The sequence below is a fragment of the Triticum urartu genome, chromosome 7, assembly GCF_003073215.2.
Source record: "Triticum urartu cultivar G1812 chromosome 7, Tu2.1, whole genome shotgun sequence".
Classification (NCBI taxonomy): domain Eukaryota; kingdom Viridiplantae; phylum Streptophyta; class Magnoliopsida; order Poales; family Poaceae; genus Triticum; species Triticum urartu.
The window spans coordinates 26,675,110-26,702,002 of NC_053028.1; the positions used below are offsets into that span (position 1 = coordinate 26,675,110).

A 26,893-nucleotide genomic window follows, 5' to 3' on the forward strand; every position below is an offset into this window, starting at 1 on the left:
GGAAACCACAAAGACGCCGTCGTCTCCTGCTTTGGAAATATTAGGAGCTTAGGTTTTCACTTGGAGAGCCAAGGCCCCTCATAGGTGAAGGACAGTCCCATGATGACGCCTATGAGGGAACGACGACCGAGAGCGTCGTCGACGGCACCCACAAGGTCGGGAGAAAGCATTCCCTCAGAACTTTTCCGTCCCACCATGAGCCGCCTACGGGTCAAAACCAAAGCTTCAAGTTGATTCTGCTGCGCCCAACACCCTCTGTCTTTAACCAAAGAACCCTATGTAGCACCTCCAACAGGAACATGCCCCCGCACCAGCACCATAGCCCGTCACCACCATGAGCCAAACCAAGCATGTCGGCCGCCAAAGCTTGCCATTGTCGCCGCCCACCTTGTAGTAGTCGCAAGGAGCGAATAGCCGCCGTGCCTGGGACACCAGATCTGGCCAGATCCAGCCGTCTCCCACTCCTCCAGCCTCCAGCCACTGTGCCAAGGAGGCCGCACCATGGCCACACCCAGACTATACGAGTCTCTAGCACGCCACCCGCGAGATCCAAGGCCACTAGCCAGTAGCCGCTGTTCTTTCAGCGTTGAAAGCCGTCAGCCCCTTGGCTATTTTAAGATCAGTACGCCATATTTTTACATCCAGTAAAGTTTGCCTTACGTCAGGAAGTCAAATGAAAACATAAGAAAACTATATATCTATCTAGGACGTGGCTAGGGAGCGCCCAAGCGCTCGTTCGTGTGATCGGGCACACTTCCATTTTTAGGAAGGAAATCACCTGATCTGTCGCATGACCATGTGGTTTTGTAATAAACATCGAAAAGGAAACCAGCCAAGATCTTTATGACGTGCATTTGTTTGGCCTTAAATCTTTTAGAGAAAGCCATAACTTTTGATTCAAGCATCAAAATTCAGATCCGTTTTCACCGTTGGGTTTTTCACGACGAGTTCTTCAAAACTAGATCCCATATGGGTAGGTTTCGTTGAACTTTTTTTATGAGAAACTTTAGGTGCAATGGAGGCAACTTTAGTGTTATAGTAAAGCAACTTCTTCTTTTTGGCGTAGTAGAAATGCCTATTAGGTTGGTTTATGTAAAAACGAGAAAAAATAGATAGAACATGAGGCGCCTTTAGTGCCACATACAAGCAACTTCACTACACTATGTGAACTTGTGAATTTTCCCAACTTTCCTATCATAGCTGCTCAGTTGCCTATTGTTGATGCTTAGTTGCCTATAAATACTATGAAATTGCCTACCATTGATGCTTAGTTGCCTGCTATTGGTAACTAGTTGCCTATCATTATTGCTCAGTTGCCTAACTTTATAAAATAGTTGCCTGCAACATTGTGAAGTTTCTTATCACTGATTTCTATAAGTTGCCTACAAACACTCAGAAGTTGCCTGCCGGTGGTGCTTCGTTGCCTGCCATTGCTATTTCAGTTGCCTACAATACATTGAAAGTTGCACATAGTGTTACTAAGTTGCTTATTTATGAAACTAAGTTGCTTATCATACCGAAAAGTATTGTATGCAACTAAGGATGATATTAAACTACTCGCTAGTCATGGCAGGCGACTTAGGATAAAGTTAGCCTCCCTCAGAAACTAGGTTAGCTACAATACTATCAAGTTGGAGGCGAAACTAGTTACAGTAGAATACTTGCTAGCTATGGTGGAACTTAGAGGTGAAACTAGTTAAATTGGTATTCTTTGTAGCCAACTTCAAATTTATTTTCAATGATAGGAAGTCATACTACGCACGCTAACAAAAATTTGGTTTCCCATAGCACTAAAGATGTATCCGTAGCACCCAAAGTTGAGTCCAAATATACTCATATGAGATATACTTTTGAAGAACTCATTGCGAGAAACACGACCGTGAAAGCGGATTTGTATTCGACGCTCAAATCAGAAGTTATGGATTTTCAAAAAAATTGAAACCTCAAATAAATGCATGCACGTGGGATTTTGCTGAGAAATCACGGGATGAAGACGCGTGGGGGACCAGGTGCTTTTCCTGCACATTAATTCCTGTATGTGAGCCCTACAAATGGATTGGTTTTAATTCAGTCTCCTCGATCAGATGGCTAACACAGCGTGCGCTTGCAACGACGGGAAAGCGCAGCTGCACTTTCTAGAATTTAGGATCTATCTATACCTACTTTAATCTATATCTATACATATACCTACTATACTAACTAGTAGTCACCCCATGCACCCGCACGGGCTAGAAATTTTAATTTTAGATTACAAATATTTGAAAAACAGAAATATCAAACAATATTTTGAATATGTTGATATAGGTTATTATTGTTACACATGCACATAAGGTCTAATGAGGTTACATTGCCTTGACTATTTTTCTAATTACATTGTTTAAGTCCAATTGTGTCACAACGTTATATACACTATCGATGTGTGATGGCGAACCACCTCAGATTTATAGAAGATATGTGAAAGTGTTGTATTACTTTGGTAGACAACACGATTACAATCGCATAAGTTATTGCATGTATCATATACTCGTGACCTATACGTTTCTAAATGGTACTAAAGATCAAGTGCCCTATTGTAGCATATATCTTGCTTTCTTAATCAACCAAAAAAAAAACATAAATCTTACTTTTTGCCACGGAAGCATGGTAGAATTATGGAGAACTTTTTGTCTATACAGAATAATGGACACATGCATGCACGGCTTTCTATCAACATACGTGATATCGTAGCAGATAATATATGTATTTTAAAAAGTGGTAGTTGTATACTATAAACACCGTTGATTATTCAGAATCGAAATTCTTATCTCTACCAACAAATTCTTTCAAATAAATGTATTTGCATGAGCCCTGAAATTTTAAATTTTCTATCCATACTACACATATCTAGTATATCATATAGACAATCATGTGTTTATATCAGCTTTTTGTGGCGCAGGATACATCTTGATTCTTTTTTTTGTTAATGCAGGAATTTATATGTATATAAAGATGTTTTAATTGCTAATTTTTCTCTTTGTTAAAAGTATAAAAAACTAAATGCATAGACATACTATATATGCATATACGTATTAGCAATCGGTACCCCCAAAGAATCATGTTAGAGGGAGAGGTATCTTTCCTTTCTTGCGTGAGTCTTTTCTTTTCTTTTGATTGGTGGAGTTTTTATAGAAGGATGAACCAATGGATGCTTTGCTTCTTTTGTCTCACCAACATTACGTGTCACCGGCAGCTAAAAAAACATTATGTGTCAGATTTATTTTCTGGATGGGACAGTCTATATGTTACGTACGTATGTTTCAGGGGCCAGGATCGAGGCATAGATGTTTTTCCTTTTCTTGCGTGAATGTTTTTTTGCTATTTCAGTCGGGAGAGATTTTATTTACCGACGTTCAAGGCTCATCAAATGGATTTTTTTTTCATTTCTTTGATGGAGTTTTTATGGGAGTAGGCTATCGTTTTTTAAGGAACCGTTGATGCTTTCCTTCTTTTCACCAACATTAAACGTGTCATATGCAATCTGTTATGTATTTCCTTTTCATCCGCGGAGTTTATATGGCAGGAGGCTGTTGACGTATAATGTGCTGCCTAGTCTTTTCCATCGGATTGGTCTTTTGGTTCCGTGGCTAGAGCATGCACTTCTACATGGTATCAGTGCCAAGAGATCTTGAGTTCAACACCCGGCTGGCGCAACTAAATTGCAGCCCACTTTCGGTCCACGTTTAGGCCCGAGGGAGCCACACGGTAGGGAGAGTGTTGACGTATAATGTGCTTCCTAATCTCTTCCATCAAATCGGTCTTTTGGTTGTATTGGCTAGAGCATGCACTTCTACAGAGGCTATTTCTTTTTAAAAAATGGAAGAGGCTATGCATTAAAAAGGAACCATGCATGCTTTCTTGTTTTGTTTCAGCAACATTGAAGTTGAGCGTCTCAATTGCTATCTGTGATTTTCTTTTTCCATTTCATCCATCAATTTTTTTGGAAGGAGGCTAAACTTTTTTATGGAATCGGGGATGCTTTCCACTGCCAAGCAGCTCGACTGGCAGTCCCCAGGCTCCGCCGTTGATCACGAGTTGTATTGCGTTGACGTCAAAGCGGCATCGCTCAATTTCACCGATTCAACGTCACCGCAACTTACCTGGTTGCGGATGCTAATCATGGATAATCTTGGTGCCCGTTGTCTATTCCCTGGTATGTCTCAACCGGGCGAGACGGTGTATGCCGACACATATAGGAGGTTATTGGAGATGATCCATGAAGGAGGTTGGGGCAAAGAATGATGTGAGTACTAGCAAGTCGACAACTCGGAGCCGAAGGTCCACACCAGCAGCTAGACACATACACCCAGTCTAGCACCCAGCCTGGCACACAGCGGGACAGATATACCTAGCTATCAGGTTATTATACCGGCTATCCGACATAGCATGGTGACAACGACCTTTATCAAGAGAAATGGTCGACTAATCCAAAGAAGAGGGGGGGGGGGAGAGTTTCAACACAATGGAGGACAAATTATTGTGCCGAGCATCGTTGGCCAGTAGCATTGATTCGATGCATGGCACGGAGCAAAAGGGTGCAACATTTTGGACCAAAATTCATACTTGGTTCAATAAGCACAAGATTTTTGAGCCCTACCACAATGAACTCACATGCAAATGTGGAAGGAAGTCACTCGAGCACAATTGGTACACCATCCAAGAGGTCATGAGCAAGTATTGCAAACATTTGAAACAAGTAATCATCTGTTGGCCAAGTGGTGCACTAATCACCGAGCAAGTAAGTTGTTATTTGTGTTAGTGATTGCCAGATATGCAACTTGTTGATAATCTTTTCCTTTCTAGCTATCCCATGCATGGATCTTGTTCTTGAATGTGGCTTAGAGGAACTTCGTCCTCATGCATTGTTGGTTAAACTTGATCAGGGCACCAAAGTGGCAACTACCCATTGTGAACTCTATCAAGACTGTCGACATCAGCACCTAGGAAGAAGAGAGTGATCCAACATAGCAACTAATGAGCCCCCACAGAATGTTAGAAGAGGGTTCTGCATGAAGAAGTGGCAGGAGGAGAAGGAGAAGCCAGAAGGGGTAGCTGCCATGATGATGAAGGGTTTCGAGGACATCTCGGCGAAGAAGAAGGAGGCATGTGTGAAGTGCTCCGACGTGAAGGAGGAAAAGAAGGACAAGAAGTTCAACATCTTGATGGTGGCGACCGAGAAGAAGTTAAAGCTTTAAGAGAAGATGGTTGAGTTCACAATTAATCGCTTCAGAGGATACCAAAATGTTGACCACGAGAATGGACGAGTTGGATGACGAAGCGGCAATGATCATGCACGCCATCCGTGTCAAGATGTTGAAGCGCTTGGTGGCCGAGATGGAGTCATCTGAGAAGGAGGCGGATGGTGAGGAGGAGGCGGCGCGGCAAAGTGAGCGAGGAGGCGCAGATATCCACTCTGGCTAGCAAAAATACCATTTTTTTGTACGGACTAATACTTATGTGATTGGGCACATATAGAAACTATGAACATCAGCCTCTTTTTGGTTGTGATAAGAAATTGTGTGAATGCCACAGTTCAGCTTGCTCTCATATTGCTATGCATTTGAAATGGAAATTGGTTGAACCTGAGTTGTCATTTAGGGGATGCCGTTGGATGGTCGGCTCCCATATCCATGTCGGTTGATCAGTCCACAGACAAATAGTATGTCCATTCTAGGAGGTGGTGTTGAGATGCCCTTACACCGTTACACCCACCTTTCATGGGGTTTGGAGCATCCGTGACAAGCTTTTATTTTGTTTTATTTTATTTATCTCGTGCTGCAATTAATGAAAAAAATAGTACGCTATTTTGTGGTTCGGGTTCTCCTGCTGGAGTCCTGCACGCACTATGCTGCAGAGCCAACCGGTGGCCAACACCTGTCATCGTAGGTCCCACCGGTTACTAAACCATGTTTTTTTTCTTAATTTATTTACTGAAAATTCTCCTCTCGACCGCGTCCAGATGTGCCGCGGGTACCTCAACTCCATCGTCTTCAAGGTCGTGTACTGACTGTGTCAGTTGACTACCGCCTCGCGCCGGAGCAGTCGGTCCCGGTAGCCTATGAGGATTCCTGGATGGCGCTCAGCTGGGCCGCGTCGAGGGGTGACCCATGGCTGTCGAAGCACGGTGATGCCGGCCGCATCTTCCTGGCCGGCGATAGTGGTGGCGCCAACATCGATCACAACATGAAAATCATGACCGACACACTGATCAGTAAGGTTTGCCCTAAGGGGCGCTTGTAGAGTGGGCGATCCTGCTTCACCCTATGTAAGGATGGAAGGCGGAGCCAGTTGACGACGAAAGCTCCTGTCCTGCCGCCGGGCATGGCCACGATCACAGGCTGCGGTCCTCACCTCGGGGAATTCTCTCTCTTGGAAGATCAAAGTCAGAAGAATAATGGCGGCTTATTAGAAGAGTCGGCCGGTGGGATAAGGAAAGTGATAGAGTTTCCAGTAAATTAAGGCTGGTTGTAATGGGGAGTATCATATACTAGTATCATGCATATGATACTAGTGTATGATACTACCTCCCTAATGCATAGTATCATATATTAGGATCATGTTGTACTCTATTTATTGCCATGCATGACACAAAGTAGCATAGCATTTAATATGATACGGTATCATGATATGATACTACACCATCTCTTTCTTCATTTAATGCTATGACATATCATCAAAATTGCCTAGTTGGCATGCATGATACTAGCTATGATACTACCATTACGACCAGCCTAAGAACAACGAAAATAAAGTTTCGGTCCGGCTCTCCTGCTGGGAACCTGCACGGAGTCTTGTGCAGGGCCAACCAATGGATAACACATGTACTGATAGACCCACATCTCAAAATGCCTTTTCTTTTCCTTACTTACCCTAATTTCCTTATCTCCTTCCCCACGGACTCTTTGAGCAGGCATTAGTGCCTCCATGAGAGGATTCGTGGGAGGTCGTAGCGTACATCGCGTGGGTCAGTGTCCACAGCCGGCAGCTATAGCGGCCGGCGTTGCTCGTACCTGCACCGATGATTCCCGTGGACAAAAAGAGACTGGATGCTCTGCATCTCCTTGGTAGGAATGGGCGTCATGGGCCAGTCCATGTATAGCCTAGTAGGGCCTGTGTACCGCCGCAGCCGTCGCCGGTGTCATCGTGTGCTTCCCGACTCCCGTTCGACATCCTCTCCGTCATAGATACATCCACTGGCGTTTGCTGGTTTCGCCCTAGTGTTAGGATTAATCTTGATTATGTATCTGAATTGTATTTTGTTTAGGGATGTAGTATAGGCGATTTGTTGGTCGGCAAAGGTTCAGCGGAGGCATGCGAAGAAGGCGAGATGCCAAGCTGCCGTGCGAAACGGCAAGCACGGCGAGATGCCGATGGCGGCGAGAGGCTGCAAAGCTGCGCGAGGCGGCACGGCCGTGTGATGCGGCAAGCACGTGAGGCTGGAGCCTGACCGGCTAGATGAGGTGGTTAGAGCTGAGAGAATTAGCGAGTTTGTTAGCCCGCCTGGCCGGGTCGTGTGCTGCTGAGAAGGAGCTACTCGAGGGGTGTACGTGGGCATGCATGTAGTGCATGTAGTTAGTTCAGTTAGTGGCAGGGTGATGCCTGAGTGCATGGGTTAGTGGCCGGTGTGGCCGCTGGGTTTGTGCGTGCGTGAGTCTATTTAAGATGTAAAATCTTGTTGATTGAAGAAAAGCCGTGAGGGCTGGGTAAGAAACATGTAGCCATTGTGTGCTTACCTACGAAGTCTCTTTGGCAAAGCCAATGCGTTCCTCTTCCTTGGTGAAGTGTGTGTGTACGTGTGTGTTTTCTGCGTAGTGTGTGTTCTTGTGTGAGACAAGAGAAGGAGAGAGAGGGAGAGAGTTGTGCGTGCACGCTGGCCACACACAAGGTCAGGCTAGACGCGGAAAAATGGTTCGCCCGGCAGCATAGTGCGTGCAGAGCTCAGCAGGAGAGAGCCCGACCCCTGTTTTGGAGTTATAGCATCATTGTAGCGTATTAGGAGAGCCGGCGCTACGTTTTAGCAAATATGGCCCCTAAGGTAGTAGTGTTTGACTTTGCGCTAAACCTTGAATCCAGCGAGACTTTTGTTTTGTTTAGGCTCTGTTACTGTATTTCATTTGTGATTATGTGGTCTGCGAACTTAACATTTAAGTTGTTTGTTGCATTTTCTTTAATCAGATTTCGACCGTGAAGATAAATCCAGCCAACAAGTCGATGCTATGGACTTACTAATTATCTTAGAATTACTTCCCAGGTTTTGTATGCATTTTAGATGAATTGTTATTTCTTTTTCATTCAGGGATACATTCAACATGCTTGTGAGGTACTCCGTCCATAAACTAATATAAGCGTGTTTAGATCATTAAAGTAGTGATCTAAGCGCTCTTATATTGGTTTACAGAGGGAGTACGTGTTTTTCAGGTCCAGTTATAAAGCATTTGCGTATTCTGTTGCTGAGGTTGCATAGTCAAATGATGCTCATTTACTTCAATACAACGTTGGCACGTAAGATGAGTGGCTGTGCAAATTTTCATGCACAAGTAGAAGAAAAGCTTGGGTCATCTTCTGCACGTTTCCAAGGAATTAAGTCTGATCTATCATTTGATGAATGAATGATTATTTCGTCATCTTATTATTTCTTATCATGCTATACATTAGTTTCTATACCAAAATATAACACATACAGAGGGCCATTTATCATTGAAACAAAATGATACCAAAATGTATGTTCAGTTTGTGAATCATGTACCGCTGTCGTTCTCTCAATTTATTTACGTTGACAAGAGGGCTGAAACCTGAAGTCGTGGAACATGGTTGTGTATTATTTTGGATCCCATATTACCTTGCATTGATGGATGGCATGAGGGCTGAATTAGTCAACGTTAGGTTCTCAAAAAAAAAAAATTTAGTCAACGCATCCTGCCTCTGACCTTTTCTTACGTTGGCTTCCGTTTTACTTACACCCATGGCTCCAAATTTTATTAGAATATTCTGCATTTTCTTGGGAACACTTTCCATTTTTTCCATTGCGGTCGGTGGCCTACGATTGGCAGCAGGCCGAGCAGTCGTGGTTATCCTCGGCGTCAGGTTTCGTTGACCGTTGGCTTACATATGTTGATGCAGTCTGCATCTCCTCCCACCAAGTCTGTCGGCAACCAAGTCTTCGCAGCTGGAGCTCTACAGTATTACCCCGTCTCGAATCGAAAGGCCATTGGCCGATCATTTATTAGATAAAAAAGAGAGTACAACAAGGACAGTCTAGGAAAGATAGACTGAACCCAGAGATTACAAACAGCCCTGCCAAGGGTCGGCCTCCTAGAACAGAGGCGCCCCTATTACACAGAAACGATCTCAGGCCACCCAGGAGAGTGCCGGTCGTGCAAAACATGAACCCCCCACAGCAACTAAGTTGGCAGATCAACGATGCAACTGGCAGCCCTCCACATGGCTACATCCTCAACTACCCTCTCCAGGACGCCGGACGGCGAAGTTGCCACCTGGTCAAAGATCCTGGAGTTACGTTCTTTCCATATCCTCCAATGCATCAAGATCACCATCGTATCAAAATTTCTTCGGATGTGCTTTGGAATGACGGCCCTAGCCTGCAACCACCAGTCCCGAGTGGAGGCAAAGGTGTTTCCAGGGATAAGGAAATCGGCGCCGGTCCAGGATCTGAAGCGCGCCCAGACTTGTTGCGTAAAACGGCAGTGGAGAAACAAGTGAGTGCATTCTTCCGGCGCTTGAAGACACAAGGGGCAGACTCCGCTGTTAGGCCAATTCCTTTTCTGCAGATTGTCCGCCGTAAGGCAACGTCGGTGCACCACGAGCCACATGAAGAATTTGCCGCGAGGGGGGGGGCGCCTTGGATTTCCAAATAGACGTTGCCCATAAAGAACAGACGGTACGCACTTTGGACAGAGAATTGCTGGCTTTCCGTCAGTAGCCCTCGCGGCGTGTCTCTCGCCTCAGGATTTAGCATAGTGGCGTGTGCAATATCCCAGACCAAGAGGTACTGAGCAATGGCAGGGAGGGAGAGCCCACCTGCGATGTCCTGTATCCAAGCCTGCCCGGTCAGCGCCTCCTTGACAGATCTACTCTTGTCCTTGACAAAGGAGTAGAGCTGCGGTGCTGTTTGAGCAATTGAGCAGTCGGTGTCCAACCATTTATCAGTCCAGAACTTGGCTACCTCGCCTGACCCGAGCTTGATGCGGCAGGCTGGATTGAAGATTGCATTGACCTCCTTCTCTGTGGTATCAGGCAGGCCATGCCACGGCCTCTCCTCTGCACTCCAACGTAACCAAGACCATCTGCAGCGCAGAGCGAATCCGAACCATTTGATATTCAAAACGCCCAATCCTCCGAGCTCCCGCGGCATGCACACCCTGTTCCAAGGCATCAGGAAATGGCCACCACTAGTCTCCTCCTCCCCTTTCCAGATAAATCCACGGCAGCGGCGATTGATAGTTTTGATAGCCCAGGCCGGCAGCGGGAGCGCTGCCATGATGTGCATGGGCAGTGCCATGAGGACCGAAGAGGTTAGCGTGAGCCGGCCTGCAACTGCCAGCATCTTCGGTTTCCAGCCCTTCATCTTGTTAGAGAGCTTATCAACCAAGGGCAGCAACTCATGCCGCTTGAGCATGTATATTGATAGAGGTATACCGAGGTATAAGATAGGGAAGGCCTGTTGCCTGCACTGGAAGTGTCCAGCTACCTCTGCAGCCTGCGCCTCATCACATCGTATGCAAGTAATGGTGCTCTTGTGCATATTGATCCGAAGCCCCGACGCCTCCCCAAGAAGCTGCAGAAGGGTTGATATCAGCAGGAGATCGTTACGCTCTGGCTTTAAGAACAAAACCGCGTCATCGGCGAACATAGATGCCCGCGGCACCCCTCTGTTGCAGCCAAGATCGGAGAGGAGATGACGCTGTCTTGCCCATTCCAACATGCCGTGAAGGGCGTCCATAGCCAGGATGAATAAGGCCGGGGAGACGGGGTCGCCCTGGCGGACGCCTTGGCCGATGGCGAAGGGGGGGCCAAGCTCCCCGTTGATGAGGACAGAGGTGGAGGCAGTGGATAGCAGCCCACAGATCCAGGAACGCCACCTCTGACCGAATCCCCGAGCAGACAGCACCTCCAGCAGAAATTCCCATGACAGAGTATCAAAGGCCTTGGATATGTCAATTTTCATTAGCACCGAGGAGCAGCACCGTCTGTGCAGCCATCTAGCTTTGTTCCTCACAAACTTGAAGTTCTCGTGGATATTACGGCTGGTCACAAAAGCACTTTGAGCTTTCGAAATCAGGCTTGGCAGAAGCGGAGCCAGATGGGGAGCGAGGACCTTAGCAAATATCTTGGCTACCCCATGTATGAGGTTGATGGGTCTGAAGTCAACGATCTCCAGCGAGTTGGCTTTCTTGGGCAGAAGGGTGAGAATCGAGGTGTTAAGACCTCCAAAGGAGTAGAAGCGTCCGTCGTGTAGAGCCTTCATCACCGCCATCAGATCAGCAGCTATGACGTCCCAGCATGATTTGAAGAAGAGCCCTGAGAAGCCGTCCGGCCCTGGTGCCCTGTCCGGGGGCATGTCCATGACCACTCGCTTAACCTCCTCGATCGTGAACTCAGATTCGAGCCTGTCGGCCATCTCAGGTGACAGCATCCTTAAGCCCAATTCTTCCAGGCGCAGGCAGGCTCTGGAGAGGTTCTGATCCGGAGCGCCCATCAACCTGCTAAAGAACTCGCTGGCCATACTCAATTTGTCTTCCATGGCAGTAGCTGTTCTGTCCCCGTGTTTGAGATATGGTATGAGGTGTTTACGGCGTCGCCCATTGGCCTTCATACGAAAGTATCTGGAGTTGGCATCCCCTTCCTGAAGATCCCGGATCCTGGCCCTTTGCCGCAGCCGCACCCGCTCAAGGGATGCGAACGCCAGGCACTTCCCCCTGAGAAAAGCGCGCAGCTTCTTCTCCTCACTGGACAGAGGACGTCTTTCTTGCGCGCTATCCAGACGTAAGATCACCTCGCTGGCCACCTGGAACTGAAGCGTCAGATGACTCATGCTCCTTTGGCCCCAGCTGCGCAGGGCCTTAGCAGTTCTGTGGAGTTTAGTGTTGAAGATTTTCATGGGGTCACTCCCCGGAACCTCTGGAGCCCAGGCGTCTTTCACGATATCCAAAAAGCCAGGCATCTTGCACCAATAATTCTTGAAGCGAAACCTAAAGGCCCTTGGTCGTATGGATGAACAGGTGAGCAGCAGAGGGGTGTGATCTGAGATGCTGGAGCTAAGAGGTAGCAAATCACTGATGGGGTACAAGTCTTCCCATGCATTGTTGAAAAGCACTCGGTCCAATCTTGCCAGGATGGCATTCTCCTGTTGATTACACCACGAGAAGCGACGCCCAATCAGAGGCATGTCATGAAGCCCCAACCTGTTGATCGTGTGCCAAAATTTATTCATCAGTCTCCTGTTCACTCTCCCAGTGCTGCGCTCCTCTGGACTGCACACAATGTTGAAATCACCATTCAGGATCCACGGCAAACTCACGCTGTCTCCAAACTGCACAATAGCCTCAAGGAATCTGGCTTTGTCTGTGTCTTCTTGCGGCCCATATACCGAAGAAACCAACCACTCTTTGCCCTCTGCTAGAGAAAGAACTTGTGCCGATATCATGAACTCATCTATCTGGATGTTAGTCACCCGCAGCCTATCCGACCTCCAAGCCAACAATATGCCACCGCGAGTTCCTTCAGCCGGCAGGAAATCAAAACCATCGAAGGCAGGCCCCAGGGTTTCCCGAACCACAGTGTCATTCACCAGTGCCAACTTGGACTCTTGAAAGCAAACTAGGGATACATTGAGAGATTGCACGAAAAGCCTTACTGCGTTCCTCCAAGCAGGGTTATTGAGCCCCCTTACATTCCATACCATGACATCTAAAGACATACTCATGATGATGAATGCAGAACCATTGATAAAACGGAGCAGCATTAGGCGCCACACGGCTCAACCATCTCCGGCAGGGAGAAGGCATCAAAGCCCGCCCGAGGAGGCTCGTCGAAGTCGACCTCCCCGGGGGCGAAGATCGCGGTGATTGCCTTGACGTGGTGTGGAGCAAGCGGCTTGTCGAATAACTTGAGGTACTCGTCTAGAGCTTCTAAAGAGACCTGTTCTTCAGCTTGAATCACCCCCATCCGTTTCAGGAGCACCGATTGCGCCCGCTGCACAGGCCCCGTGTTGTGGGCTGGCGCATTTTTGCACAGCCTTTCGCTCCTCCTGGGCGTAAAATTGGGCGGGAGAGCCTTCCTGTGCCTGACAGGGGCCGACGCCGCCGGCCTGGGGCCAAGGATGGATGGCGCCGGGGACGCCACCAGGCCGAGCCGCAGAGTCTCCGATGCCGTCATAGGCCCCTGCACGGAGGCCGTTCCAACCCCAGCCGATGCCGGCGGCAGCAGCATGTGTTGAGGCAGAGGAACGGCGAAGGGGGTCTGGACTGGGCTGGTGCTGTCACTGCGAGTCGGCGCGATCCGCACGGATAAGCCCACCTCCTGGAGCACGTCGGAGCTGTCCCCTTGATTGGCATGTGTGTGCCCCAGGCTTCCCTGAGCCTCCACCTCCTCTTCCCCAGCCAGGCCGGCGTGTATCCTCCCGGCCATCACCTGAGTGCCTTCCTCCACCTGCCTTTTAGACGCCGGGCTGAAGGACAGTCTTTGATGCGGCGGCGTGCCCCAGAAGGCGGAATTCCGAACGACAGTCTTCCAAAAGTATTACCCCGTCTCTATAAATAAGCTGGAGTATGTGTTCATTTTAGTAAAGAAATTTAGTTATGTGAATCTTTTTAACATTTATATGAGCACGTCCTCATTCGTACAGAACTTAGGAACGCCTCGGCTACACAGTTCCTAAAATTACGACGGCATCATTTTTTCTCTCTAAATTGTGACTTTGATCCGCCATATTGGATGCACACATGCATCTTAAATTACTCAAATTCACGTTGTAAGATTAGCTCTTTTTATTTGACGAAATGGAGACCGGGTACCTTTTTAGGCTATAATCTTGCCTCAAGTGTTTTTGTTTCTTACGTTTTGAAGTTGTGATAATCAATATGGGTTGGGGCAAGGAATAAAAGTTCCTCATTCCAGGGCGATGAATAGTCTAATACTAGGACAAATGTTTCCTACCGCCTTGTGGTAGTTACCTAGAAACAATGTCGTAATTTGTGAATAAATCAGAAGTTGCAATAATAATTCATATAATGGTCACAATTTCATATTTCAATAAAACTTTATTGTTTGTATTCTAGTTTTGCTAAAAATATTTTTTGATACTGATATAAAAGTTGCCATCCTTTCTTTTTGGAAAGGTAGACTCATGTGATACTATTGAGTGAAGATATGGAAACATTTCTTTTTTTGGAAAAGGAGGCTTGCCCCCGGCCTCTGTATCTAAACGATTCATGCAGCCATATTATTAAAAGTCTCAAAGTAGTGAAGATATGGAAACATATCATACTTTTGTAAATAAGTTTAATTAAAAGTAAGTTTCCACACCATATACTAGGATAATGCCAAAGACTATAAAAATCCTTAGCCCGTACAGATGCACGGGTTGATGACTAGTCATACCATAAGCTGGATGTGCGGCCAAGGTAGTTGCACCATCTCTTGTAGTTGCTAAAGAGCTTCTTCATAACAATATCCAGTGCACGGTCATCTAGCTGAATATATTATTGAAAAGGGGGGGGAAATGTCATCATGATAGAAGAATCTATATGTGCACGCCTCATGCATGTGTATGTTAGGAAAGGGCACCTTTGGTTGTTGGTCAGGTTTGGTATTCCACCTTGTGTGTATGCCGGCAAGCAAAAGTATGAGATGTTCTCTTTGGTTGGATACATTATCTTTCTGCAAGTTCGTGTTGAAGTTAAAACAACATCTGAGTATGTATGGAGAGCTAAAAAACAAATTATCAACAGCCATAGACCCAGCTGTGTGATTACCTGAAATCCAAACGTAGCCTGAAGCCAACTAAAAAGATCTGAATCAGGCGTCTTTTGATGTTCCTTGGGCCATGGCAAACCTCTTATATTACGAAAAGCATGAAAAGCAGCTTGAATCTTCAAATAATAATAACACCAACATAAGCCACGAATATTATAATTGTCTCGATGAAGTACGATACACTCTTAGCAATTTAGCATGGAACTCGAGATAGATGGCAACCTCTGGGTATTGCATGATAGTCTGATTGGCACTGTCACAGTCAAGTGGGAGGATATTGTACGGAAGATATAACCTTTTCTTCCGCTCGACTTGGTTGTGTGTCTCCAAAATCTGTAAAAATTGAGAGTTGGTTTTTAGAGGTCGAGCTCCATTAGGACCTCCTATCGTACGTGTTCATTCTACCTAGCGATCTGAGCCTTGCTTTGAAATGACGCAGTTTCGTCAGACAGACGCTTATTAGGCTAATTCCAACACGCTGGCCCAAATGAATGATTAATTTATCTGCTTTTTAGCTGTTTGGTTCGGCTAAGTGGACACCAATGTCCGTTTTCTCCGCTAGGTCAGCACAATGCGGCCAGACGCATTTTGTGGACGGGCAGATTTTAAAACTAAAAGAAAATAAACACAATAAAATAGCCAGCATAACTCAAATTTACACTAATTAGAACTTAAAACATTAAATATGAACTTCAAAAGTAAAAATAGGTGACGGCGGGCGTGGATCTATTTGTCAGCGTCAGGGTCCACCTCGGTCAGGTTGACATACACCGACACTTCTATCCATGGGAAAGCCGCCAGAAGCGAAATAGGAGGGCGTTGACGCTTTTTTTTTAAATGATCATGCACAAACATAAATTTGCCATGAAGATGTTAAATCACACAAAACGTTTATTGCCATCCATGACAATGCACCAATTTTTATTCCATGTGCTTGTATGACCAACACAAGCATCCATGCCATGTGGTTCTAGTTTTCAACAAGTTTTTGCATTTTTTTGAATTACTTCGATGAAAAAATGCCTATAAGTGGACACACGTGTTGCAACTTGCAAAAGGTGTTGTTTAAACATGGCATGGATGGCTACCATGTGAATGCTCCCTTGGTGCCAAAAGTAGGGGTCATTCCTCAGGGGTCCAAAAAAATATGTTCAAAAGACGGTAGCATGTGGTATTTTCCGTCATCCTAGAATTGGTCCTAATTTTTTTTCCATGACCCAGTATGACTATTGTGAGACAGGAGAACCGCAATTTATATATCTCTAATTGCTGTAAATACTACCTCCGAACCTTTTTTTCCTTTGCGTATATGGTCGAGCCCGCATACCAAAGAGAGAAACTTTCTGCTCTATCTGAACCAAACTGCCCTTGGTTTGCCATAAATAAAACGCTGGGTAGTTATGATCTACATGCGATTGATTGTTTTGACTCCTTAATCCCCTGCACACTACTGTAGTACTCCCTACATTCCTTCTTACTCCGCATATAAGATTTGTGTAGAGTCAAACTTCACCAACTTTGACCAAATTTGTATAAAAAAATATCAACATTTACAATATCAAATATACATAACATGAAACTACATTCCATAATGAATCTAAAGATATCCCTTTGCCGTTGTAAATATTGATATTTTTTTCTATAACTTTGGTCAAAGTAAAGATACTTTAAATTCAGACGAAAGTTATATGCGGACTAGAAAAAAACGGATGGAGTACTCTCTTTCTCTGTGCATGCGTTTCTCTCTCTCCTTTCCCTCTGCATGCACACACGGAGAGGAATTAATTATCACGCATGCATGCGAGAACAATGGGAAGCGGGGGAGTTTTGGAACTAAGGCATAAAATGGGCATCACAGACCATATAGGGAAAAATCAAAAGAATTATGCGCAGACTATTGAGGATCGGAGGAGTATTTATTGGCTCTGCGATGTATTTCATGTCGATGGACGAATACAGTATTACTCATGATATACCACAACTTTCTCAGAAAGAGCAAGCTATCTTGACAGCTCCTTTCACGGAAAAAGAGGTACTCGAGGCTACGTCCAATTTGAAAAGTAATAAAGCATCGGGGATAGATGGTTCCCTGCTTAATTTTTTTTAGTGATGTTGGTAGGTCATCAAAGGAGGTCTTACACCTTTGTTCGAGGATTTATTTACTAGGGAACTACAATTCTTTCAGCTCGCCTTTGGAATGATGCATTTTTTTCCTAAGGCTGATTGTAATGGTAGTATCGTAGATAAGTGACGAGGTATCGTAGAATTAAATGAAGATAGAGATGGTTGAGTATCATATCATGATACCATATCATAATAAATGCTATGCTACTATATGTGTCATGTATGACAATAAATAAAGTATTACATGATATTAATATATGATACTATGCATTAGGGAGATAATATCATATACTATTATCATATGCATGATACTAGTATATGATAATCTCCACTACAACCAGCCTAAGAGTGTACGTTTGGGTTTAAAATTTGTCCACAAAAGAGTGTATTTCTATCTTCCAAATGCAATTTAAAGTATTTTTCTCTCATCACACGGTAATCAAGACCAATAGCATTCTATACATAGACTTTTTAATTTCTACATGCACTTAGCTCATTGGGGTTGGATAATTAAAGAGGAGAGAGATGGTGGCTTGCATTTTCCCAATGCATTTTTTACTCTACTTCATAATTTGCCCTAAAATTTCTAAATGTACACTTTTCACCGGACGTAGGGAGTAACATAGTGCAGTCCAAGGTAAATTTGCTTATGTGACATGTGCTTAATGAGGAGAGATGTGTTTAGAGTAACACAATATGTTACTGTAACATAGCGCTTTCCAAAAAAAGATGAGCCTACAAGTTAATAAATAAAGACAACTATACTACTACCTCCGTTTCAGTTTACAAGTCTTGCGCGTATACCTAGTTTGCCAATTTTATCACCCTAATATAAACTATATAACACAAAAATTATACCTTTTGAAAGTAGAAACTCCAAAGTTTATGTTGGTATATATTTTTGTAATATATGACTTGTATTAGGTTGGTCAAATTGACGACCTAGGGGTACGCGCACGCCCTGTAAACTGAGAGAGAGGTAGTACTATGACCGGCCTAACAAGGATGCGGTACATACTGATAATTTGAGGAGTATTTATCTAATTAATGTTCGCAATTTTTTTTACCATGATGGGTACAAGTAGGCTAACTGCGATTGCACACGCGGTGGTGCTCTCAACTCAGATGGTGTTTATGCAAGGACGACATATTCTAGGAGTGATTTTCTTGCATGAAGTTATTCATGCCGTAATAATAATAACTGAGATATGCACACGGGTTTTGGTGTCCTGGTTGTTCACATTGCATGTTCACGCTTTCTTTTTTGTTGAGAAATTCTGGGCGTTCACGTTCAATGTCCAATAATTGAAATATGCATACGGGTCATGGTGTCCTGCTTTTCCCGTTGCTTATTTAGGCTTTCCAAATTTAAATTTATTTTATTTTGGGAAATTCTGGTCGCTCACGTTCAAGCTCCATCGGGTCCACATGTCAGACATAGTGCTGATGGATGTGGGACGATTACACAAATCTAATGGCTATATTTTTTAGATTTAGAGGGGACCACCAGATTAATGCGCGGATGTTTCCAATTAATGTGGGATTTTCTACCTAATTCCTCTATTTTCCATCTTTAATTTCCTTTTTGTATATAATAATAGAGACAGAAAACTGTTTCGGTCTTTCTTGTACTCACCATGAACTTGAAGGTGTGTTAATAGATGTATTTAGTAACCTTAGTGCATTTCTGTGTTACTTGTTTGTATAAAGGCTTTTCTACATATACGCATGTGCCTCTACTGTATATTTACATAAGACCTAATGGCAATATAGGACACCTATTCTGGAAGGTTGAATAAGCCAAAATTCACTGTATGAGCAAAACTGATGACTTGAATGTAGTTAAAGTTTTACCACTTGATCAACTTCAATGCTATGTGAAGCATTAACCTCTTTGAGGACTTCAAACAAGACAGCTGCAGTTTGATATGCTTTTGTAAGTTGAGAGCTGAACATAACAAAAGAAAGCGGCGTCAGGAGCAAGGAAGTAATGAGTCAGCACTTAGTAGCATGTTGCACAAAACAAACTTGCTCACCGGTCATCTTTATCAACAACATTTTGAAGTGCATGGATGTACTTCTCGTAGTAGTCCTGGTAAAAACTCTTCATTTCTTGAGCATCACTCGGTTTGACCCTTGACTCCAACGTGAAAGCATTTTCCTTAGAAAACCAGTGGTAAGGAAGTTAAGCAAGTGAAATTTGTATGTCTTTGTGTTGGGTGGTTCAGGGCATTCATTCGATAAACCTACTTGGATGAACAAAAGAATTCTATGCACTACATGTTATGCAGTTGCCAGTTTAAAGTAAAACAGAGTACACAGTTAATTTTAAGTTCATAGGAATATAATATGGTAGACAGAGTATTACAAATTACAATATTTGTACAGATATGTCCAGTACAATCTGGGTCATTACTTAGCAGTAACTGTAACAGTTTCAATCTGAAGAACTAATACACTGAGCAGAAACTATAAAATGCAACAGTTTCAATCTGAAGAACTAATATACTGAGCAAAACTAAAAAATGCAATATTTGCAGCAAGAGGCATACTGGGTTTTAAACTAGAAACGGATGGGCATGCAGATAAATTTTAAAAATGAAAAATGGCGATAGTGTATGAGAGCGGAGCAGCTTACATACCTTTTGTAGCCTCAGCATGAGCGTAGTTTTGAATTTACGAATGCCTCGACCAGTTGAGGCCGGGTCCTGGCGGCAGGCCTTCTTGTATGTGTAAGAGCGACCTAGCGCAAGGCAAAGGGCATCCCATCCGACGAGGCCGACAAGAAAAGGTGTAGAAGGTTAGCATGTATTTAAGGTGATCCAGCTTGGAAGCAGGGATGCAAGCAGGCATCCCGCATAAGCCCTCAAAAAGAGAAATTTAGTTCAAATTGAACTAAATCTGAACCGGCAGGATTATAAGTAACTTGATCTACTTTTACTACGAACATGGCGGATTTTCTTTTTTTTTAGGTGATGGCTCCTTGGATGTCATTTGAGCCTGAAACTTTGCAAAAAGGTCGAATGTTTGATCATGTTTGATGTTCCAAAGTTTCAGTTTACTTTTACTTTTTTCATATTTTTAAAATTTACTGTTCATGAGGGTGCAGGGGCCCTGGGAGCTGTCACACCTTTCTCACATGATCAACACTGAAATTTTACTTGAGAAGGGAGTCAGGGGCAATGATATTAATGAGAGGTAAGTTGTGAGCTAGAATACTGTGAAGGAATTAAGAAAAGAAACTTATATTTGAATGTGCGCTTGCTGCACAGATCTGTGAAGTACTTTCTGCTTCCATCATTTCTGTAAATAAATCTCATTCTTTCCATGATGTTTGTGATTGTTGAATTGATTATTAACATAGTTTTAAATAGTCGGCTATAGCCCCGCTATAGCTGCACTATAGCTGTTTGAGCATGTTATCGCTATTTGATTTCATGTACAATTTGTCGCTATAGCCTCCTATAGCCCGCTATAGCCCTGCTATAGCTGTTTTTAAGGGCTGCCGCTATATACCATAGCCCGCTATTTAAAACATTGATTATTAATCGTCATTTAGTCAGGAATATTATTTTTGCTGCTCATCTCTGGAGACTTTGTATCTTATCAGGGTAGAACTAGAAGATGGGAGGAGCATGAGGCTCATCTGGCCGGATCCAGATTTGCTCGCTGCTGTACCAATGCGAGGAGCAGTGCAAGCCTTGGGGAACTGCTCCCCATGAGCTGGGTTCGACCCTTCCATAGGAAGCTTCGGACAAAGAAGGGCGTCTGATACTGCTAACTAACCCCAACTGGTTACACAAGGAGGTATTCGTAGCGGTGTGTTGTTTAGCGTTCATTTTCGCCTTCTGCTTGTGGCTGAACTTGAACCACTCTGACCCGGTTGTTTCACTGATGCCATAGAACAGGGAGCAATGTGCTCCTATTTTCCAGGAAGAAGACAAGACATAGATGGAGCGAGCATAGGATGGTATAGGTCGGAAGGGCACTCACAAAGGTAGGCGACGCGGGGGTTCATGGCCCCGACCTCGTTAGCGACACGGAGGATGGGTGCTATTCCGACGAGCGAGGAGGGCACCACCTCACTGTCGAAACCAGGCTCGCTCGACATCTGCGTGCGGAGGGGCCACGGCCCCGAGGACGACGCCATCGGGACGGCTCGTCCTCCGGGATGCAGATCTGCACTAGCCCTGTAGTAAGAACAGTGTCACGAATGGGCAGCGAACTTGGGGAACTGGGATCTAGCGGTGGCTTGCCTTGCCTCAAAGAGGGGATTCCCAGGGAAGTTGGGGAACTGAGATCTAGCGGTGGCTTGCCTTGCCTCAAGAGGGGCGCGTGCAAGACTAGAGTTGAGGAGCAAGTTGGTGGTGAAGACAGCGGAGCTGGGTTGGAATACTAGTACCACTACTGAGTACTAGAGTCAGAGCACCAGCAGGCCTTCTTTGGTTTATAGGGAAACAAAAAAAAAAGAAATAGAAAAACCATATAAAATGAGATGACATGTATCTCAATTCATATAGAGAGATGTTCGAACATATTCATATTGAGTCAATGCTAATATTTTTCTTTTAAAATGTAAAGATAGTCCAAAGAACTTTTTTGTATGAAATTCATATCCTTTATGATATCCCTCTAAACCAAAGGAGGCATAAGACAAATCAGTAGTCACATAAAACTATACTACTCTGTCAGCAGCACTTCCCCTTTGCATGTTATTTTCTGTTACATGCACTCATTTTGTACGTGGTCTACACTTTGTATAACGGAATACCAATAGTTGTTCAACTTGATATGTATGCGGTTGGAGCAGGTAGCGATTAAGATTTTCACGCACCATTGATGACATCATAATCTCCGGATCTGACCATCAACTCCGTAGGCATAGTGTCTGTTCTATATGGTTGTACTGTTGCTGATATGACTTTTTCCGTACTATTAATATTTGGCTATGAGCATTTTAGTTATGCAAAGGCTAGTTGTTTCTCATTATATTATGTATCGGTTTGATGTTACATTTCAAATTAATAGAAAGGCGCTTTATGGAAAAACTAAAAGAGCAGCACTAGCTCTGTCATGTCTAGTGGGGCAGTGTGTGTCACCTTTTGATGTCTAGTGGTTGAACGCACGCCGTACTCTCTCACCTTGGCTTGGGCAATAAATAAGTACATTTGGTTTGGTGCATGGTCCAGTTACATAGGAGTGTGCGCGCGTGGTTTGAACGCACGCCGTTACCCACCTTGGTTTGAGTAATAAATAGATACATTTGTTCTCATGTGTGCCCCCCTTTGCTTGATTTACTCGCTTACTGACTGCTCATCCGGCTCATGTAAGATCATGATTAATTACTCATATCATAGTGATGATTATAAGGTAGGCTATAAGATCATAACATTTTCTCACATTTTCTTTATCTATTTCCCATCGTTAAACAATTTGACCAAGGAGCACGCGTAGAGGCGAGCTCTTTCACAATAGCCCATTCCTTCAGTTTTTCCATGTCTCTCACCTCCACACAGCTAAAAGTGTGATATAAGCAGGCTTATAGCCGACTATTGTACTTGATCTAAGTAGAGTACGTCTTGAGTGATTTTACTGTGCTCAAAGCATCTCCAACACCAGTTCTATTGTTGGCTTGAAAAAGGGCGAAGTCCAAAAATTTTAGACACGGAAACTGGTTTTTTTGGCACGAACATGTGGCGTCTCAATAAATGGCGTCTCCATAAAATAGGGCGTCCAGATCAACCAAATAAACTTTTTTTTGAACTGACATTTGAACTACTTCGACTATATTTCATATTTCAAACAACGTTCCACCGAAATTTAAACATGACTAATAACATAGTCCAAATACTACATGCCACTTAACTAAAAACTTAAATTACGACAAGCACAACTACGAACACAACATATTGTCTCAGTAGATATCATCTGACGCATGAATGTCGATGTCGACCACACCTAAGCCTCTTGCATTTTTGTTTTTCTTGCCATGTAACGTGATGTCTACTATACAACATTTCTTCTTGTAGACTCGTGTTGGGCCTTCAAGTGCAGAGTTTTATAGGACAGTAGCAAGTTTCCCTGAAGTGGATGGCATATGGTTTATAAATCCGTGGGAGGCGTAGGATGAACATGGTCTCTCTCAAACAACCCTCAATCAAATACAAGAAATCTTTTGTGTCCCCAACACACCAAATACAATGATAAATTGTATAGGTGCACTAGTTTGCCGAAGAGATGGTGATACAAATGTAGTACAAATAGTAGATATAGGTTTTTGTATCTGAAAATAAAAAAACAGCAAGGTAGCAAATGATAAAATGGAACACAAACGGTATTGCAATGCTTAGAAACAAGGCCTAGGGTTCATACTTTCACTAGTGCAATCTCTCAACAGTGCTAACATAATTAAATCATATGGCAATCCCTCAACGTGCGACAAAGAGTCACTCCAAAGTTCTTATCTAGCAGAGAACATAAGAAGAAATTGTTCGTAGGGTACGAAACCACCTCAAAGTTATTCTTTCCGATCAATCTTTCGAGTTATTCCTATAAGTGTTACAAACAGCCCTAGAGTTCGTACTAAAATAACACCATATGAAAACACATCAATCAACCCTAATGTCACCTAGATACTCCAATGTCACCACCGGTATCGGTGGGTCAGTTATATGATATGCATCAAACGACTTTAGATTCGTAATATTCAATCCAACACAAAGAATATCAAAGAGTGCCCCAAGATTTCTACTGGAGAAACAATACGAAAACGTGCATCTCCAGGTGTAGTAAAGAGGTTTCGCCCCTCAAACTGCGGAGGTAGGTGACTTTGGTGCATCCTTCGAAGAACAACGTTTGACGCATTCTGATCCAAGTTTAACCGGAAAGCTTCTGCTTGAATCTGTTGTGCCTCGGCCTCCAACGCTTCCCGCTCCGTTGCCATCCTGACATTCTCCGGATTGAGCTCCTCTCTAGCTTGGGCTATCTCATCCCGCAGTTTCGCAGCCTCCACATTATGTTGTGCTTGAGTCGCCGGGGTTACCTCTTCGGCTAACAGAATCGCCAAAGCATCCAAGGGCTCAGACAAGACCTGAGCCGACGGGTGCGTAGAGCCGCTCGCCCAGGCCGTCGCAGCAGCCGTTGAATCGGAGGTCATAGCCGCGGCAGTCGATGAATTCACCATCTGTTGCGTACCGGTCATGAAGATAGCAGCCCTGCTCGGCGGCTCATAGGAGTCCTGAATACTGTTACCATCGGAGTAACCCACAAGCCTGTCGTCTTGCAGTTGGTAGATCGATTCGGTTTTGCCGGTTGAGGACTCATCACCTGAGTAGATGGATGTCTCTCCACCTGGCATTGAACCTTCCTCGAGATCCACCCCATGAACAAAGCCAACAAAAGCTCGCCTCCGGCCAGGTTGAGCCCTGGTGGGTTGCGTGCGCTGGGCCATCTCAATGGCGTCAGCACAGGAATCTGGCTCAGGCTCTGATTCGCCGATCTTGCCGATGAAGACATGAATTCCACCGAAGGGGACCCGGTACCCGTACTGGATTGAGTCGACCTCGGGGCCCCAGCCGGCATCATCGATGTAGATCTTGCCCCGACGACTCTTGGTCATCCGGCCCATAGCGTATCCCTTGATCCCCGAGAAGCTGCCCTTCAAGAACTCGAAACCACCGTGCTCTGGCCCCACGGTGGGCGCCAACTGTCATGGATTTGTCACGGCAGAAGTCCTAGCAAAAGGACTTAGGTGCGGAGCCATCGTAACGTAGTTAGCTTGAAGGGGTTGAACGGGACAAAAATACCCTGGTTCGTCCCCTCACGATGGAGGTCGTCCCGCTTCTAGTTGTATTGCTAGAGTTTCGATTACAAGGGAGTGAATACGCTTGACCTAGTTCTCGATTGCTTGTTTTGTGACCTAACCCGCCGCCGGGTCTCACCTTTATATTAACAGGTCAAGACCCGGAGGCTTACAGAGTTCCGGCCGGCTCACACAATGTGGCCGGCTCGGTTTCTAACTAATTATACCTTACAAGGCAAGTCATCATACAACGGTTCATATGCCCGGGTCTTGTGCTTTCACCAGGCCTGCTTCCATGAGTCGCCGTCTTCACACTTTGGGCCTCCTTGGACCTTCTTCATATTAAACCGCCAACAGTGTAACCCAGCCCCTCCTAGGCGGGTCACACCTCGAAGCTATATCCCCAACAGGTGGCGTGTGCCGTACTGCTAGACGTGAATGCTAGTTATGGCCCATGCCACCCCACTATATCATGGCGCTGGTTACGTAGAGGGAACACATTATCTCTCCAGGAGTACGGTACACCACTAGTACTACTCACATTGTCGCGAAATTTCCTAGGGATCGTGCTCAGCCCTCCTCTCTCTCTCTTCTCAGCCAGCCAGCAGACGCGTGGAGTGTGCCCATCGTCTCTTTGCTCACATGGTCCCACATGTCAGTGAAAACGCAAAGACGACCCACTGAACCTGCACATCTTTCACCTCAATGTGCTGGTGATGAAAAACAAATCCAATAAAGATCTTCGGTGGCCGCTTTTGGAGTTACTCCAGAGTAAGATTCCATTTACAGTTTAACCCAAGATGCACATCACGTGGCTTCAACTAGCACTCCATTTTCTTGCATGACACGACCTGGATGCTGGATGTCCCACATGTCGGCAAAAGGAGGAAGAACTCGACCAAATCTTCTCAACATTTAGATCGGATGAGTTGGAAACAAGGCAAGCCCTGTGCCTACATCATACTACGTAGTGTACAAGCCCACCTCACGCTATCACCATACTTCTGAGCCTCTGTGCGACACCTAGCTCTAGTTGATGGTATACTACTACTAGGACTAACTATTGCACTACTAGCATACTATTAGGTTGGCTCTATGTGATGTGGCAACTTCATATAACCGGATGTTGGCTATACTACTACGATACTCACACTCCAAGAAGTGACTCGAAAACCATTCATACACTGAGTTTATCACATGGATATGCAAATGTACCATTCATTAGATACAACAAGTCATCAACACACAATGACAACGAGGATACATGTTGGATTATAGATTATTTCCAACAAAACATTCTAGTAAATACTAAAGTTTTTATCACACAACAAATAACAAGAAATGAAATGAACTTCAGCTCAACCAATCCTCGGCGTTGGAAACGCTTGATTTGAACCATAAGTAAGCCTCTGTGAAGGGCCAACTATTGTCAATATCGAAACCAACGCAGGACTCATCACCCAGGCTGAAGCGGCCTATATCAGGACGCATATTGTGATAGCCAGGGTAGGGAAGCATCACAATGTCCAATGTATAGATACAATTTCTTCTCGTAAATGGTAGTAACATTGTGCCAACAACAGCTGGATCGCCTTTCACCGTCATTGGATAGTTTAGTCCAAAGAAGAGTGAGTTTTCTCCAAGACTATTAATATTGAACCAGGGAGAAGGTGTTGGCGCTAGCACACGAGTATCCACCCCAAATACCCTGCAACACATGTTGGAATAGGTCTGGAGAGTGCGACCATGGAAGACAACACCAGCTTCCGTAGTAACATCAGCAGTGCCATGTATACATACAAGACGAGGTAATCCATCAGAATAAGTTGCCAGGCTCCACTGTGTTGGGGAACGTAGTAATTCAAAAAAAAATATCTACGATCACGCAAGGTCTATCTAGGAGATGCATAGCAACGAGAGGGGAGAGTGTGTCTACGT

The 26,893-nt window shown here is 44.7% G+C and overlaps 1 protein-coding gene across 4 annotated transcripts in view; it reads right to left on the bottom strand.

The window, feature by feature from the left end:
• LOC125520498 (callose synthase 3-like) overlaps positions 1–21,502 on the bottom strand; it is a 93,595-nt gene extending 72,093 nt beyond the window's left edge. For all 4 annotated transcript variants that reach the window (XR_007288693.1, XR_007288692.1, XM_048685447.1 and 1 more), the window contains exons 1-8: positions 21,148–21,502; positions 19,797–19,897; positions 19,191–19,315; positions 19,009–19,102; positions 15,253–15,363; positions 15,030–15,146; positions 14,842–14,934; positions 14,656–14,747 (exon numbers count right to left, since the gene is read on the bottom strand). Coding sequence is in view for 2 of the 4 variants with exons in the window: in XM_048685447.1 (XP_048541404.1) it covers positions 14,656–14,747; positions 14,842–14,934; positions 15,030–15,146; positions 15,253–15,363; positions 19,009–19,102; positions 19,191–19,315; positions 19,797–19,897; positions 21,148–21,304 (890 nt within the window). In the remaining 2 variants the exon portion in view is untranslated. The remainder of the gene's footprint in view (positions 1–14,655; positions 14,748–14,841; positions 14,935–15,029; positions 15,147–15,252; positions 15,364–19,008; positions 19,103–19,190; positions 19,316–19,796; positions 19,898–21,147) is intronic.
• Between the last annotated feature and the right edge of the window lie 5,391 nt (positions 21,503–26,893).